This window comes from Pipistrellus hanaki (genome assembly GCF_964339955.1).
Source record: "Pipistrellus hanaki genome assembly, chromosome: 1".
Taxonomy (NCBI): Eukaryota; Metazoa; Chordata; class Mammalia; order Chiroptera; family Vespertilionidae; genus Pipistrellus; species Pipistrellus hanaki.
Genome location: NC_140503.1, coordinates 40,373,111 through 40,391,101, shown reverse-complemented (window position 1 = coordinate 40,391,101; position 17,991 = coordinate 40,373,111). Strand labels below are relative to the sequence as shown.

The window sequence follows — 17,991 nt, the reverse complement described above, 5'->3', positions numbered from 1 at the left end:
TTTGCCCTGGTACTTAGACACTCCGAAGTAGAATAGAATCCTCGCCCTCCCAGTCTTTGGTCTCACTGCTCTGTTTTCCGCACCTTGTCCTCCAGTTCCTCGGGACAATGTCCTTTCTCTAAATGTGGCTTCTTCTTTTCCAGATTCCCTCCATCCAGTCCTGCTGAGTTAGGAATTCACTCTCCCTTACTCAACCTCCCAAAAGTTCTTTCTGGGTGCCCTCTCTTGGTATTTATCATCCAGGGCTGGGCTCTGGGCTCTGGGAGCAACGCCCTCTCTTCCCGGCTGGGCCACGCACTTACCCTCCCCACATGCTGTTTATGTGACTGTGCTAGAGATGGGCTCCGAGGACACCACAGCCTCAGCTCTCTCTTGGGGCCGGCAGCATAGCCAGTGAGGAAGGACACAGGCCTTGGAGACGGTATGTTCCCAGCCAGCCTCAGGGCTGGGGCTGCTTCTGTTCTGTGCAACCCCCTCCATTTGGGCCTAAGATCTGGGCTCCGGACCTGGCTCAGACACTTGCTAATTATGTCATCTCTCTCTCAGAGTCTCAGTTGCCATGCCGGTAAAGTGGGGACAAGCCTACTTCTCTTACAAGTGGCTCACGTCCCTGGACCTGTGTTCACCTTGGCCTCCTAAAGCCCGCCGAGTTTCAAAGGGGTCTCCTGGTGGAGCCCGTGTGTGTTGTCAGGCTCCTGCTCCCCAGGGGAGGGGAGGAGGCTGAGTGTCCGGCTTTGCTGACAGCTGAGGCTTCTCCCTCCAGGGGCGTGAGCCTCAGTGACAAATTGGAACCTTGTGGGGCCCGGCTCTGTGTTATCTCAGCGCCACGAAGCTTCCTGTGCCAAGGGACCAGAGGCCCGGGAAGCCCTCTGCCAACCCTGCACTGGGCTCCAGGACATCCAGTGCTCTTCCCGACCAACCGACTTAATTAGTTCAACGTACGTGCAGTAGAGGCATGTGGATTAGATTTCTCTGAAAACGCACCAGGGCTTAAAGCGCAGGGGCAGAGACTACTCAGGCCGAGAGGAATTTGTTTTCTTTTCCTTCTTGTGTGCCTGTGAGTGTTGTTATTGTTGCTAAAACCCAGGCCCGGGGAAGCTGTTCAAGATGTGGGTGCCTGGCCAGCACTGTGCAGTTTGAGGTCTGAGTTGGGGACGTGCTGGGCAGAGGGGAAGAGTTCATCCAGTGGCAGCCCCCCCAGTGTCCCACCTTCCCCAGTCACTTACACCAGCAGCTGCTGCCCTGGAGGCTCCAGAAGGCTCCCAACCTGGTCAGTGGGGACCAGACCCCGGGGGAGCCTGTGGTGGGGGACAGCTGTGGGCCCTGCTGGGGGCAGTGCTGGGACCTGGAGCGATGCTGTTTCCCACCAGCATCTCCCTCCCCTCGGTGGAGATGGTGCGCTTCTGTGGCCCCAGGCCCCTGCTAGAATCTTGTCTGGAAACTTTTTAAAACACAGGTTCTCTGGCCCCACGGCAGGCCCAGGAAATGCAGACCGCGGTGTGCAAGCTCTGGCGTGAGGACGGAAAGCCAGGCAGTCCACACTCTGGAGGTAGGAAGAGCCGGGACTGAGGGCTGAAGCAGCTCTAACACGAGGTGGGAGGTGATCTGTGTCACGGAGAGAGGCGCGGGGAAGGGAAGACCACTGCTGGCAAAGAGAAGGGTCCAGCAGTCTCTATGGAGAAAGTGTCTGACACAGATGAACATCATTAACACTGGGTCATATTTTGTCTTATACTGTTTTTTTAATTATTTCAAGGATATTAGTGTGGCTTCCTCAACTGGTCTGTGAGTTATTCGGGAGTGAAGCCATGTTTTTACCGAAATCAATATTTTGCAGAGCCTGGCAACATTTATTAACAGATGCTTAATAAACAAATATTGGTCAAAAACAAATTATATCTTGGAAGAGCCAGTCCCATTTAATTTTTAATGCTGTATGTGAAAGGATTATGGATGCTGTGTATCTTACGCCTGGGATGGTTGAAAGAGGCTCAAATAATTAATCCGGTTTTTCAAAGTATGTTCTTATGAGCATCTGCTAAGTGCCATAATCCAGTTTTCAAAGTAAGTTCTATGAGAAACTGCTAAATCCCCCATTTCAGGAAGAAAGACAATGAGTCAGGCTTACTATCCAGCTTGATAAATGATTTCTCAGAGAACACAGTATTGAAGTTGATAAGAGAATAAGAAAGAGGACTTTTGATTGCAGCCATAAACAATTATGAAAACTAGACAAAATATACTAGACAACCATTTTCCGGCACTGGGCAGCAATCAGCACTGAACTCAGTAAGCACAGGAGCTACACCCACATTCACCCAACTCACTCAGGACAGCACTTGGCTATTGACCATGGGGAACTAGAGTCCAAACAGAAGCAGCCGTCTGCACCCAATAAAAATGAGTGCACAAGTGTACCCCATACGAATGAGCATGTCTGTCCATCAAAAGACTTGGGTAAGAATATTAATAGGATCTCTATTCAAAATAGCCCACATTGAAACAATCCAAATGTTCATCAACGGCAGAATGAAGAAATAAATTGTGGTGTGTTATTACCATGGATTATTACACACCAGTGAAGAAGCATGAAGCATCATACATTCATCACTATGCCAAACCTCAGAGACGTGATGCTGAGTAAAGCAGGTCAGGTACAAATGAGTACCTACTGTGTGAGTGCATCCGTACAAAGTTCACAAACTGTCAGAAGAAATCTGTGGCAACAGGAGCCAGGATAGTGGTTCCCTGGAGGTGCACTGAGTGGGCCACAAAGGAGCTCTCTGGGAGCTTCCAATGTTCTATGTTCATCATGTTCTGGGAGATGATTCCACAGGTATACACATATGTGGAAGTTTGCTGAGCTGTATGCTTAAGATGTCTACACTTACAGTATCTAAGTTACATCTTAATGGTAAGATATCAAGTAAGATACTCCTCTCTCTAATGTTTATGTTTATATTTATATTTCTCTCCCCCCCCCCAACTCTATATTTGTCACAGGTATTCAGAAAGATCTGAATGGTGGGGTGGGCTGAGTGGGGAAGGTGGGAGAGGATAACATGAAGGAAGGAACAAGATGGGAAGAGAGACCAGCATGTGCCCAGCAGGTCTAGATTTCTGGAAAAATGGCTACAAAGCATTTTACTAGTGATGAGTGTGGAGCACAGCAAAGGAGGTGGGAGAATGGGAGAAAAGAGGTTGGGGAGGGTGAGCAGTTGGGGAGGGTAAGATTTGGAAGAGGGCGGCGTAGGGCATTAAATGCCAGTGTCCCGTGGTCTCTGAACTCTGCAAGGGCTTCTGGGAGAGCCAAGCAGAGGCCCCGCCCTTTCTGTTTCTGGATGGAAAGAAGGCCTTGCCTCTGTTGGCTGAAAACCAATTGGAGGGAGGCGGAGAATGGCCATTGACAGCACATGTGCGTGGGGATCTGACTGGGGTGATGCGAGTGTTCTAAATCTGATTTGCAGGGATACTGCACAACTTGGTCAATTTACTTAAAACATTCATGGACTTGTACACTTGAAATGAGTGAATTTTATATGTAACATATCATCCAGTAAGGTTATTTTGAAAAACATAGGCAAATCGATTACCCCCTCCCGAAAGGGGTCCTGGGATTTCCTGGCCCTCTCCTCCATTCCGTCTCGCTCTCACTTCCCTTTGCTCCACCAATGTCTATGTTTTAGCTTGTGAGCACGTGCACACCCACCCCCTCAGAGACACCCCACCCAATTCTCTAAGAAGCCAGCACCGGATGAGATACCGAGGCCCTGAGAGGGTCTGGAAGTGGGTAACTATTGGTCTCTGGGCACCTGATGACTGTGCCGTCACATGACCTGGAGAAGGAGGGCTGTTCATTCCCATTCTCAGATGAGAAGATGTAGGTTCCATAGTCAGGGGCAGATCTAATGCAGCCTCTACCCGCCAGGACAAGAAGAAGTCAAGTCACCGGAAATGGGGTGTCCTCATGTGAGGACCAGCCTGGCAGCTTTGGGGTCCAGGGGCAGGGGGATGGGCCAGGAGTGGGGAGCGCAGGGCTGCGTGGGGTGGCAGCTCTCACTCACCACTTCTTGCCGCTGATGTCATGCTGCTGCACCGTGTAGCCGAAGAAGGCGGCCTTGGAGCCAGGGATGACTCGTGGCTTCCTGGTGTCCATGTTGAAGGTGTCTGTGAACCCTGGGCAGGGAGAAGAGGAGAGGGGAGCAGAGGAGTCAGCCAGGTGGAGGTCTGCACCCCAGGAGTGTGGGGCCCCCCGGGCAGGCCACCCACCTTGGACAGTCTGGGAGGAGGATGTTCCGCTATCCATGGTCCCTGCTTGGGGGAGCCCACCGTCTGTTGGGAGAGGCCCAGCCCCTGCTCTGGGGGGCACATTCCAATTAGGGAGGCACAGGGCCTACCCTTAGGGAGACCCTGTCTGAGTGGGAAGACCAGTCCCTCCCCTAGAAAATTCTCGTTCTCAACAGGGAGAGACAGCTCCCTTCCTCCATCACTCCTTCTCCAACTGCTCCTTCCAGCTTTCGCTGGTCTCCTCTTCCTTTCCCCCTTCTTTTCCCTCCACTCTCTCCTTCTCCCTTCTCTCATCTTTGCCTGCTAAAGAGTCAGGAAACCACCTCCCCCTGCCTCTCCCAAGTCTGAGGCTTAGTGGCCGTGGCCCCCGCACTGCTGGCCCAGCCAGTCTGCCAAGCTCTGCCTGGCTTCAGCAGGGCCACGGGTCGGCTGGGGCAGCAGAGGAGAAACAGCGATGTAGCCCCATAACCCTCTTGCCCGAGGGTCTTCCCTGCTTGGGGAAGTCCCATATCAGTTTCCAGCTGATGGAAACCTTGTAGTGGAGCCCAATGCTTTGCCCCTTTGTGCCAGTTACAAGTAGTAACAACTCACATCGGAATGGCAGTTTGGGTTCCATCATCATGTACCCTCTTGGGACTTGGAAGAATGCGCAAACCTCATCCACCTTTGGCCGAGGGGTTAAGAGTCTGGCCAGGGCTACACAGCAGGTCAGCGCAGCATCGGGGCCGGGACCTCAGACGCCTGCTCTGTGACTCCTTCCCGGGCACGTTTGGCCTTGTTGCACATCTAAGCGATGTCTCTGCCCAGCTGTCAGTACTCACAGGACCACCAAACTTGGGACCCTTGAGGTTTACAGGGTGGAATCCTGCCCCAAGCCAAAACCTCAGATCAGTGAAAAGCCACCAGCAGAACAGAATTTTGTCATGGTCACTCGCCCCTTCCATGCGTAGGGCGCTTTATAAGCTTCAAAGAACATTCACATGTATTGTATCACTGGACTCGATAACAATCCTGAGACGGGGCAGCAAATGCAAGCCAAGGGTCCGAGAGGTGAACCGACCTGCCCAAGGTCCCAAGCTGCCAGGGAGGAACTCAGAGTCAGAGACTGGTACTGCCAGCAATCTCTGTCCTCCCCTGGGCCCTGACCCCTGGGCTGAGTGCTCAGGGCGAGGCCCTGGGCCCCTACTTGAATAGACCTGCTGTGCAGGAGCAAGTGGTTCGCCACACTTCCTTCTTTTGCACAGCAAATGGATGCAGTGGCCAAAAGTTCCACCGTTAGTGTCACAGATTAGAGTCCCCAGAGGCAGAGCCGAAACACCTTCAGCAGCGTTGTTGGATGTTATCTTACTTATCCTGTCCAATTGATTTTTAGTGCTGCCTGGAGCACTGATTTCAGAAAGATGCAGAGGTCAAGTCTGGGCTCAATGGGCAAGATGAGTGTGATGGGTGGGCAGTGCCTGCTGGGGATAGAGGAGAGGACAGTGGCAACAGGCTGTCACGCAGCAGCCAACCCTGTCTTCAGGACTCGGAATCTGCCACATGAATTTAGTGCCACAGCCCGCAGGGCGGCGGGGAAGAAATGTGTGATCCCATTGGTGTCTTATTTACAAAGCCCAGACCATGAGTGGACTGATCAGCCTGGGTCGCAGCAGCCAGCATGGGGAAGAGGACTCTGGTCAGGGAGCACAGGGGGTGAAGGAGCCCAAGGCCTTGGTCAGTGAGTGTCATGGGGGAGAGAGACACCAGTGTCTACTATACAGAGCTGGGAGGTGAACAGAGAGGAACTCATTCTCCAACTCTGTCCCAGGAATGGATACACATACACACACACACACACACACACACACACACGAAATTCATACAACACCAAAGTACACACATACACACATACACATACATGCACACTCATACATAGGCCACATGCAATCCCTGAGCCTGGGGCAACACTTTATCTGGCTCCCTGGTGCCCCCTGGAGACACCCCCTATTGGTGCCTGGTGCTTTCCATCCTGCATCTGACCCCGGCAGAGGGTGTGGCCCTGAAGGAGAGGCAGGCAGGCTGGCTCTGGCAGGAAATCCAGGCCCACCCACCACTCCCAGGCCTGCATCGAGGAAAGAACCTGTGAAGACGAGGCCATGGCGTGTGTCTTTGGGCCTCCCCACTATTAGCGCTTCTTGTACCAACACAGCCGGAAGGAGCCTTCCAAGACCTGTCAGATCCCATCACTCCTCAGCTGCGTACCCTCCATCCCATCAATTCTCTGCCCACACACAAGGCCAAACTCCTTATCCGCAAGGCCCTGCATGAGATCACCTCATTCCCTCTGCCCCCATTCCCTGTTCTCCCTTCACCTCTCTGCTCCCACATCGCCCCCACCCCTCCTTGCTGCTCCTAGAATGTTTCAGACCCCTTCCTCCTGATCAGCATCTCTGCCCTGGCTGTTCCCTCGGCCTGGAAAGCTCTTCCCCTCTTATCCGCGCGTCTCACTCCCTCGAGTCATTAGGATCTCTGTTTCAATGCCACCTTGTCCATCACCAGGCCACCCTGTCACTCTCATCTCCTATCCTTCGTTTTCCTCACAGCATGATCACAGACATGCTGTTTATTTTCATGTGGCTGATATTCTACAATATTCTTGTGCTCTCTAAGTGCCAGAGACACTGCTATCTCCTCACTGTTGTATCCTTAGTGCCTCAAATAAAGGTCTTGATCCTGGTTAATGGTCACAAATAATGGATGATTAAATTGTTAGAGACCAGGACCAGTTTAGCTGGGAGACTTTCTCCTGTCAACCAGGGGTGTGTGTGTGTGTGTGTGTGTGTGAAGAAAATAATATTTACCGAGTACTGATATATTCGAGGCACTATTCTAGGTATTTAACCATTAATTTTATATTAATTAGTTAAATCTCACACCAACCCTGTGAAATAGATATTGTCATGCCTCTGGGAGGTTAAGTAATTTGTCCCAAATCACTGAGCTGGGACGAGAGTAGAGCAGGTTCATGACCAAGTAGCTGTAGCTCTAGGGTGAGGGCTACCCTAGGCGATCAGCCTTTCATAGGAAGGACTGGGGGGTGGGAACATTCTTTTTAGAGAAGGCCTTCCTTCCTTCCTTCCTTCCTTCCTTCCTTCCTTCCTTCCTTCCTTCCTTCCTTCCTTCCTCCCTCCCTCCCTCCCTCCCTCCCTCCCTCCCTCCCTCCCTCTCTCCCTCTCTCCCTTCCTTCTTTCCTTCCTTCCTTTCTCCCTGCCTTCAGGTCCTCCTCTGCCTTTGGGTTTGGTTAAAAGAAGCACCTGGGAGAGAAGGCAGGGCCCTGTGGCGCCCCCCCCCCCCCCCCCCCCGGGCTCTGTCAGGCCCAGCCCAGTCTCCCCGAGCACTCCCACCCCACCTCCTGGGGACAGGATCCATGAGGTCTGGCCACAAGGAAGAGGACAAAAGCCTTTCCCAATTCTGGTTTCTTCCCCCAGTTGGCATTTGCTTCTGACCAAACTGAACCAACCAGAGAATGGATTTCCTAAAAGTGATGTCAAGTCTGTCGCTCTGACCTCAGCCCGACAAGGTCTCTGGTTGCTCCTCGGATGGCTTTCGTGCTTGGGGAATGTACCCTGCTCAGAGATTTGTGAACCCCAAAGCCAACAAAACAAAACAAAGTTGTTTTTGACGGGAACCAACAGGCTGGCTGCAGAGACGCTGGAGCTGGGTTGGGCAGCCTGCCACTTCTCTGCCCTTGATATCGATGACAGAGGGGAAAACCCACAGTTCCCGCTGTGGACTGTGGCCAGAATTACATCAGCTGCTGCTCCCTCTCTCAGAATCTCGCCGTCTCTTAAAAAGCATCAGCGAGTCCCAAGGAGGCACCGAAACGACAGCGTGGAGCTCGAGCATCCCTGGGGCCGCGGTTCTCAAACCCATCACTCCAGGCTAAGGTGGAGGCCACCATCATGTCGCCAGGTGGCGCAGTCACAGTCCCGAAGGCTGAGGCATGCTGGCCAACACCTGTCTAGAGCTTCCGTCCACTCCTCAGCGGCACAGGGAGTGCTCACTCTAGCTGGGAGCATCTGCTGAGAGTCCATAGTGTCACCCACCCTGCTCCCACCCACCCGCACCCCTGCCAAATAACTCCCTTTCCAGGGTTCCTGGGAGAAAGTCCAAAATCTCCATGTGACCTCAAGGCCTCCTCAGCCTCGGCCTTGGGTGAGCTTTTCTCTGGCTCCCTGTGGTCCAGGCACCGGGGTCCCCCTTTCTGCGCCCTGGATGCACCTCGCTTCCTCCCACTTTGGGGCCTTTGCACCTGCTGCCTCCTTTGCCTGAACGTCTCTGATGAACTTCTCCTCACCTTCCCATCTCAACACAAATGTCACCCCCTTTCCTCCTCCCCTAGAAAGCCTCCTTGACCCCTGATTATGCCAGGCCTTGTCTAATGATTTCATCACCCCTCGTATGGCACTAACAGGCGACTGGTGACTCCGCCTGTTCTTATCACAGTTAGTAATTATACACAACAGCCATGAACGTTTGATTACTCCCATCTCCCCATCAGGAGGGGGATCAGAGGGCAAGGTGGGGTCTGTCGATCCGACACTGAGCCGGGGCTGGTCCGGAACACGCTGAGTGGGGAGCAGGACAGGAAGAGCATGGAGACCACCAGCTTGGACAGTGGCCCCCGGGACCCTCTGTGAGGAAGTACAACTCTGAGATCAGTGCTGTGATTGTTGAAGGAGGAGGGACGGCGGTGGCTGGGTGGCGGGGGCTTCTGGAGGTATGATGGGCTTTAAGGGCGATGTGTAGGGATTGGCGAGGTGGCCCAGGTGGTGGTAGGAATTGCTGGTGTGAATGGGGAGCCAGGGAAAGGAGAACAAAGGAGCCTGCTAGGTCATGGTATCAGGAACTGCTCGGCCCCCTGCCCCCCCCCCCCCCCGTCCCGCCCTCCTGCCAGGCTCCTGGAGGGTGCCCTACCAAGCACTGTTCCAAATTTACTTAATCCTCATAACGACCTTTTGAAGTAAGTATATTATTATTATTATTATTATTTTATAGGCCAGGAGATTGAGGCACAAAGAAGGCAGATAACTTCAGGCCAAAGTCACACAGCTGGGAAGTGGCAGGGAGGAACTCTGAGGTCTCATTCGTCCTGCCCCACACTGCCTGCCACGATCAAGCCTTCCTTACCCCTCTCAGCTCCCAACCCCCCTCCACTTAAGTTCCTCCCTCTGTGGTGATCTCACCCAGGCCTGTGTTCCTCCTCCCACCCTTTCTCCTTTTTATTTTAAAAATATGTTTTTGTTGATTTTAGAGAGAGAGAGGAAACAGGGATAAGAAAGAGAGAGAGAGAAAGAAAGAGAGAGAGAGAGAGAGAGAGAGAGAGAGAGAGAGAGAGAGAGAGAGAAAGAGAGGGGGAGAGAGAGAAACATTGATGGGCTGCCACAATGGGAGTCAAGCTGGCAACTTGGGCATGTGCTCTGACTGGGAATCAAACCAATGACCTCTTGGTTCATGAGTCGATGTCCAACCACTGAGAAACACAATCTGGATCACCGTTTCTTCTTAAAATCTCCCCCATCATGGGTCCCACACCCTCAGATCCTGCTCGCTAGAGAACTGATCACACCGAGGTCTGCCAGAAAGACCAGCCAAAGTCCTGAGGGCCTTGCAATTCTGGATGGAACAACAGACTTGTGCTGACAGTGAGAGGAAGCCACTCTGGGACCCTAAGAGTGAACAGCGCTCAGCAGCCCTCGCTCATTCTCAGCTCAGCTCTCTGTGGCAGACGCACCTGTGTAAGCAAAAGCTTTCATTTTCCTTGGACGGCGGGACCGGGATGGGGGTGAGGGAGGCTGAAATATTACCCAAACTCTCTGGCTTTATCTCCCCCTTCCCTAGTGGACTTGGGCCCCAAGAATCTTTACATTTACAAAAAGCAAATCACAGATTGGCTTTGGATTGGGGTGGGGAGAAAAGACCCAGAAACTGCCCTAAGTAAAAAAGAAATGGCAAGTGGACCTCCTGCTGCTATGGAAGGAAAAGAGAAAACAGTCCAAAGTGAGACAGAATGAGCGTCAGATGGCTGTGCTCTAGCGGCGCCTGCCTGGGGAAATCACAAAAGGTGGTGTGGCTCTTGCTGCCACCAGCCATCTCTCCCTTGCCCCGAGGCCACTGTCTCAAACACAGGCAGGTTTAAGGGCATTGCTGATGAGGCCTGAGGGTCCAAGTCTAGGTGATAGGTGATAGTGGCACAGGAAGAAGAGATGGGGAGGAGGGAATACGTGGTCCTGCCTCATTGGAGTAGCTTCCAGCCAGCAGAGGGGAAAAATCCTCCTCTGGAGAGGAGGTCTCAGCTCAGGCTGCCCTCCGCTCTGGGGAGAAGCGGGATCCTGCCTTTGGCGGCCTGCTGCCCGCATAGGAGAACTAGGAACTATGTGAGGACCAGGACTGGATTTCATTTACCTCTTCATTCCCATGACTGGGTTTGGGACACAGTAAAATGTGTTAAAGGAGCAAATTCAGCTCTACGTACCAACAACTAACAACACTGCTGAGCATCACATACAAGATAGTTCCATGTATTAACTCACTTCCTCCTTCGGACAATCCTATGACGTTCCTATCTTTGAAATGCGGACACGGAGGCACAGTTTTTGGGACTTGCCCCATGTCACATATCCTATAGGTGACAGAGCTGGGATCAGGGTCCCTCTCCAGATTGCACTGTTAGCCCCGCTCTTCTCTCCTCTGTACCCACACCCTCTGCCAGGCAGCTTCATAGTTCCTCTCACTAACAGGACAGAGTAGATCCTCCCACGCCTACTTGGCTTTGGGCTGGGCCATATGCGACGGAAATGAAAGTTCCAGGCTGAGGTCTTAGGACACTGTGTTTGTCACTTCCGCTCACCTGCACTTCTGACGTGAATGGGAGCAGTGCTTGCTCAGGCTAGCCCACGGATCTCAGGGAAAGGATGAGAGACACTGGGGTGGAGCTGGCCAGCTGAGATCAGCCATCCCCCAGATACATGAGGTCAGCAGACCTCAGTTCGGGTCAGTTACGCACAGCTGCCGAGAGGCATGTGAACTAAATAATTATCGTGTCACTCAGATTTGGGGGTGATTGTTTGTTATACAGCATTACTATAGCACTCAGTCACTGATATAGTCTAACTCTTTATTTTTTATTTTATTTTATTGATTTTTTACATAGAGGAAGAGAGAGAGATAGAGAGCTAGAAACGACGATGAGAGAGAAACATCCACCAGCTGACTCTGGCACACCCCCTACCGGGGATGTACCCGCAACCAACGTACATGCCCCTGACCGGAATCGAACCTGGGACCTTTCAGTCCTCAGACCGATGCTCTACCACTGAGCCAAGCCGGTTTCAGCTAGTCTAACTCTTAAATGATGGACAATTGGGGAGGAGGAGAAACAATTTCACAGAGCGATTGGACAAAGACAGAAGGAGAAGGACACTGGGGATTTGTGGGGACTTGTGGTTTCTGGGATAGTAAACTAATCATTTGCTCCTGAGAGCTCATGGGGAAGCCTCACATGAGGCAGGGCTAGGCCTGGACCTTGCCTGTCAGAGAGCAGTGTGGCCAGCAAGCAGGTCAGACCTCTCCTACCTGAGCCACACGCTGAGCCTTAGGGAGGAGCTGTCCTGCCTCATCAGGACACAGCATGGCAGATGCAGAGCACAGACACACAGTCAGATTCCCAGCATCAATTCTTGGTTCAAAAGCAGGCTCTGTGCAGTCATAGAGCCTCCATAGCATGAGGGCCCTCCTGAACCTCATTCTCTCTCCTCCCAAATACCAGGGGGCGTGAACTCATCCCTCCATCCCCCCACCCCTCCCACCGACATTAACCACTGGGTCAAAGATGGTTTGTAGCAAATCTGTTATCAGGGAGGGGTAACTTATTAAGATTTTCTTTTAAAAAAAATATTTCATTGATTTTTTTACAGAGAGGAAGAGAGAGGGACAGAGAGTTAGAAACATCGATGGGAGAGAATCATCCATCAGCTGCCTCCTGCACACTCCCCACCGGGGATGTGCCCGCAACCAAGGCACATGCCCCTGATTGGAATGGAACCTGGGACCCCTCAGTCCGCAGGCCAATGCTCTATCCACTGAGCCAAACCGGTTTCAGCTAAGATTTTCTTTTTAAGAACAATCAGGGATCTTAGAGGTCAAATGATCTAGCTTGCTCCAAACTTTGCTTTTCTGCAGTGAACCCACCTTTTTGAATAAACTCAATGCATGAAGAGCAGACACAAAAAGCTGAGGTTGGGATTAGGGATAGAGGACAAGGAGTAGCTCCACACCCCCAGTGGCAGTCCTACAACACCTCCTTGGAACACTACGGTGTCCTGGAACATAGATTGAGAATCACTTGATTGGGCTTAAGACCCTTGTTATAAGTGACAGAACTAAGGCTAGGAGAGGGGTGGGGATTTGTCCAAGGTCACCAGCTTTTCTTCATGCCCATCTTTAACCACCCCCTCCTCTCTAACCCTCCTCTACAGTCCTTACACTCAACAGCTGTGTCCATGCTGGACAGTGGGACAGGAAGTTGGATAAGACATGACTATGGTCTTCAGAACCCACGTGGTGTGGTTGGGCCGAGAGGCATGTTTGCAAGCCACCAGAGCCAGAAGTGAAGCCGAGAGAAGGTTGCACCAACACGGGGAGATCTAGGTTCTAATCTCAGCTTTGTCACTAACTTTGTCACTGAGTCCATGGAGTCATGATGCCTCTGCAGATGGGGCCTCAGTCTCCTCATCTGTAAAACGAGAGGGTTCAAGCTCTCCAGCATCCACGGCCCAGCCCCAGCACACGTCTGAAAGGCTTTCTTAGGCAAATGCATAGCCAGCTTCTAGTTGTCGGCGTGTAAGCATCTGTCTCGAGTCTCTGCAAACAGTTTAGAATTGGAGGCCAAGCCGTGTGGAGGAATGCAAACTCATCTTAACATTGGTTGGAGCCAAACAGATTTAAGAAGGGAACTCTCCAGGCAACAGTGATCATAGTTTGCATTCCTGAGCCAAAGGGAAGGATAGAAGAAAACCGTCATCTAACGCTCTGCTTTATCAGCGTCCAGCTTCCTCTCGCTTTGCTTGGACCATGGTGAACTGGCCCCTCTCTGATTATGGTCCAGGCACACCCAGATTTCAGAGGAAATGAGCTTTGGGTCGGGGGGTCCAGGCCATGTGGTCACCTTTCCAAGAAAGCCAAGCTCTGCCCTAGAACTGGACGGTGCTGCTAAGACCTCAGCAAGATTGAGAGCAAGTGGGCAGGGGCAACACGGTTCCCTCCAGACCACTCTTATTTCAAAAATTGTGGACACCAGGCTGTGTGCACTGGCTCCTTGAGCACATGGTTATGTGGCCCTAAAATGACAGAGACTTCTCTCCCTAATCTTCTAGGAATGGAAGCAGTGATCCCCTCAGTGGGGAGAAATGGCTGGAAGACCATCACCAAGGTTAAAGGCCAGAGGATGGGCCCCTCACCTTAGGACAACTAGTTCTAGAGTGCAGAAAAGAGGACATGGGAATACCATGCCCACTTCCTGAGAGCTAGGACGGTTGTGGCAGGTAGACATGCCTGGAATCGGGGGACCTGGATTCCTTCAGGGTTCTGCCTTTAGGACTGGTGGGACCTTGAGCAAGATAGTTTTTCTCTCTGGACCTCGCTTTCCCCTTTAGAAAATGAGGAGACTGGGCCAGGTGTTCGAAAGACCGTCCCAGTCAGGATGCCCTGGGTCTCTGTGCCCTTCTCCTTTGGATTCATTTGCAAATCCATCTCCCTTGGGAAGGGAGGAGCAGACAGATGTCATTGCCCCTGCAGGTCTCTAGTAGATGGACGCTCAGGACTGAGGCTGTTCCCTTCCACCCCTCTAGCGTGAGGGTTCACCGCAAGTGCCCCTCAGCTTCAGGCCACTTATGAAAGTGATGGCAACACCCTACCTCCGTCTGCCCCCAGTGGCTCGGCCTCCAGCTGAAACTGCCCCTGCTAGACCTGGGGGCTGTGATGCCATCCAGTTCTTACCATCAGGCCCTGCTTCCCACCTGTGCTTCACAGAAAACATGCCTAAACTTGGGTCTCCCCAGGAGAGGGGGAGTCCCTCCCCTTTACTCTTGCAAAAGACCACCCTGTTTTCAAGCTCCTCTAATCAACTCATCAGCATCTTGCTTCTTTGCAAAATGATTATCCTCTGGATGTCAGTCCGTGTCTCTCTGAGTACTGGTCATTATCCCACCGCCCTTTTCTCTGAAAGAAACACCATGGAGTCCACGCTGCTTTGCATTCATCCCACCATGAAGATGGGCAGCCTACCACCATCCTTCCCCTTCCTTCTCTCTGCTGGACAGACTGTGTGTCTGGATGGATTCTCATATCCTTGGCTCCCCTGGCCTTGGACAGGCCAGGACACGAGTCAGTGGGTGTACGTGCTCGCGTGTGTGTGTGTGTGCACGTGAGGGTTCACCGCAAGTGCCCCTCAGCTTCAGGCCACTTATGAAAGTGATGGCAACACCCTACCTCCAAACTTGGCACCCGCCTGCCCCAACAAGCATTTGTGTGTGTGCACGTGCGCGCACACACACACACACACACACACACATGCATGGCCACAGGATTGGCCAGAGTGGACAGGATGGGAGGGGTAATGACAAGAGGAGTCCAGAGACAGGAGAGGGGCTCGGGGATGGAGGTGCTTTCCATCGGAAGGACCAGCTATACCCTGGGTTTGGACAGAGAAGGGAAGGGAGAGGGGATTAGTGTGGAGGCTTCCGTGGAAAGGCGTCACCCTCCCCACGGCATGAGATTGTTTCTTTGGAAATGTCTCAGAAAAATGAGCTCATTTGGGAACCAGTGTGTCCCTAGCCCCACCCACGGCTGCTCTGGCCGGGAGCTGCTCTGAGTGCACCAGCATCTGTTCTGGGGGTGCCCGCGGCACATGTCCGCCTTCTCCAGTGGGAAGTGGAGGCTTAGGAAGGCTGCCTGCCATGGCCAAGGCCTTCTAGTTGGCGGGCAGTTAGAGCAGGGATCAGTCCCGGCGGTGAGTGCTCTTTCTTCCCTCCTTCCCCAAATCCGCCGGGGGCATCCAGGTGCCTCAGGACAGTATTTCATTTAATTCTGACAAGGGGTTAGGTTTTTTATCCCCACTGAAAAGAGGAGGATGCAGAGGCTCCAAGACTGACTTGCCCGTGGCCCAGGCACCAGGTCCCCATCCTGCCTGCTTCCAGCAACACATCCTTTGCCCCTTTCCAGCGACTCTCCGGTCAGCTGTGTCTGTAAGAAGGAGGCCAGGCAGCTGAGTGCCGTCCTTGTGGGGTCAGATCAGACCCTCTCTTCAGAGCCAAAGATGACCCCCAAGCTGGACCAGGAATAGCTCTATCTGGGCAGACCCTACGCTCACCTTTCTGTGGTGCCAAAAGAGAGGCTGTGTTAACTAAGCTGAGGGGGCTCCGTCCCTCCTCGTCTCTGTGTCCTGCCTGTACAGTGTCTGTAACACAGGAAGCTCTCTGCAATGGTGACAGGACAAAAGCATGAATGAATGAATGAATGAATGAATGAATGAAAGAAAGAAAGAATGAGCAAGGATGAGCTCATTGAATTAACTAGATATTCCTCCAAGGAGGGCCTAAACAGATGGATCACAGGACAATTTTCCTTTTACCCATGGCACTGCCAACTCACCCCCTGCTTTCTCTAGCCCGGCTCTGTCATGCCTGTGATACACAGTGGGTACCGACCACCTTAAAGCCCTCCCTCCCTTTCACTCTGCCTTGGCTGGCCTACCTTTCTCCCAGACTTCAGTTTCCTTGTCTCATAAAAAAATGTCAGTCCTATTTTGTGCTTGATAGAAAAATGCTTGCTAATGAGTGTCTTATCACATTGTTCTCTCAATTCTGCATTTTGCAACCTCGTATCAGGAAGAATTCTCTCAATCAGAAAAGGTCAGACCTGGGCTGAGCAGCCTGCTGGAGCAGGGGGGCCCATCGCTGGGGGTTGTGGAGGAGACAAATGCTTATTGGGGCAGGCGGGTGCCAACTGGAAGAGAGACACTGGCCTAAACATCTGAGAGGGGAGATGGGAAGAAGGAGCAAGTGTTGGGAGAGCAAGGGCTGTCCTTTAAATTTTTTTTTAAATAAAGAAAGCAGATGTTTGCCAATGTGCTGGTTAAGCAGATGTCTGGCTCATGGAAAACAGGCCTAAAAATTGAAAACAGCAAACACCAAGTTTAAATTTGCTGTCATTAGCATTGTTTGTGCTCCCAGGCTTGGACAGCCATCTCCTGCCTTCAGAGAACATGTGGCTCACCTCCTCTAAGAGTAAGACTTACAATTTCATGAAAGCCAGTGCATTTTTCTGCCTTACATCATTTACCCTTTTTTTTTTTCAAGTAGTGAAAGTGATCAAAATGGACCTCTTTCCTTAAGCTTTTAAGAGCTTCCATGAAGGAATGAAAACATACCAATATCGATAGTATGAATCTCTGTGTTGTAAGTTCATTTAATGTGCAATGAAGTCTTGGTCAACTAGACCCTCCCCCCCCCAACCCCGCTCCCAACCCAAAGCACAGCCCTCAAGCTGTGTGGAAAACTCAAGACTTGTGACCACAAATTTACACTTATAGGATCTGGCTGAGCATGTCCAGCCTTGGACGGCTGCTTTCACCTCCAGTGGCCCAGACTCCAGAGAACCCAGATCACACCCAGCCAACTCAGACCTGCCCTCTGAGCCTCATGACCAACACCCAGCTGCCCAGTGGACATTTCCACGTGGAGGTCTCATAGCATCTCACACTTCCTAGGACCAAAAAGGCTCCCTCGGTCTTCCCTTCCACACTGGCTTTCCCCCACGTCTCTCTGTCTCGGGACTCAGCATTGCCACCCACCTGATGGCTCAAGTCAGAGCGTGGAAGCCCTTCCCCAGGATTTCACTTCATTGCCTGCAAGTCTTGCAGGTTCTACCCCTTTGGTTCCACCTCAATGTGCCCATTCTTTTTTATTTCTTCTGACAGCACCCAGACCACGTCCTTTTCATCCTTTTGTGCCTGGACTTTCGTAAGAGCCTTCTAACGGGCCCCTTCGTTCTATTTTTGCTCAGCTCCAAGTTATGCTCTCCACAGCAGCCAGAGTGATCCTTTGAAAATTCCAATCAGAACCTGGCACTTTTTTTTTTCTTTTTCTTAAAATGCTCTGGGGCCCTACCATTGCATTTAGGAGAGATTCCAGATCCTTCCTCAGGGCCCACAAGGCCCTGCAGGATCTGCCCGCTCCTGAGTCATGATCTTTATCACTTTCTGTTTCCATCCACACTGCCTTTTTCCCTGCTCCTCATACACACCAAGAGCTTTCCACCTCCAGGCTCTTTGCCTGGAACATTCTTCCCCAAGATCTTCGCTCTGCCAGCCCCTTCTCAACCTCCGCTTTAATGTTGTGGCCTTGGAGAAATCTTCCCTTACTGTGCTATGGAGAACCCATTATTCTCCCTCAAAGCATCTTCTTTATTTATTTATTTATTTATTTATTTATTTATTTTTTTTTTTTTACAATGAATGATAATAACAGATGGTTAAAAGCTCACTTAGACACTGCCTCCTCCACCCTGAGGCTGAAGATCCAAGGAAAGGAACAGTGGGTGCTGGACCTGCTCACGGAGCCGACTGTGAGCAATCTTCCCATTCAGTGATGTCATGTCGGTGCCTTA

The 17,991-nt window shown here is 51.9% G+C and overlaps 1 protein-coding gene across 1 annotated transcript in view; it reads right to left on the bottom strand.

Annotated features, from left to right (window-relative positions):
* The window catches only part of ITGA11 (integrin subunit alpha 11), a 117,741-nt gene that overhangs the window by 84,747 nt on the left and 15,003 nt on the right, over positions 1 to 17,991 (bottom strand). Inside the window, exon 2 of the mRNA XM_084886727.1 lies at positions 4,065 to 4,176. Within this exon, the coding sequence (XP_084742853.1) occupies positions 4,065 to 4,176 (112 nt within the window). The remainder of the gene's footprint in view (positions 1 to 4,064; positions 4,177 to 17,991) is intronic.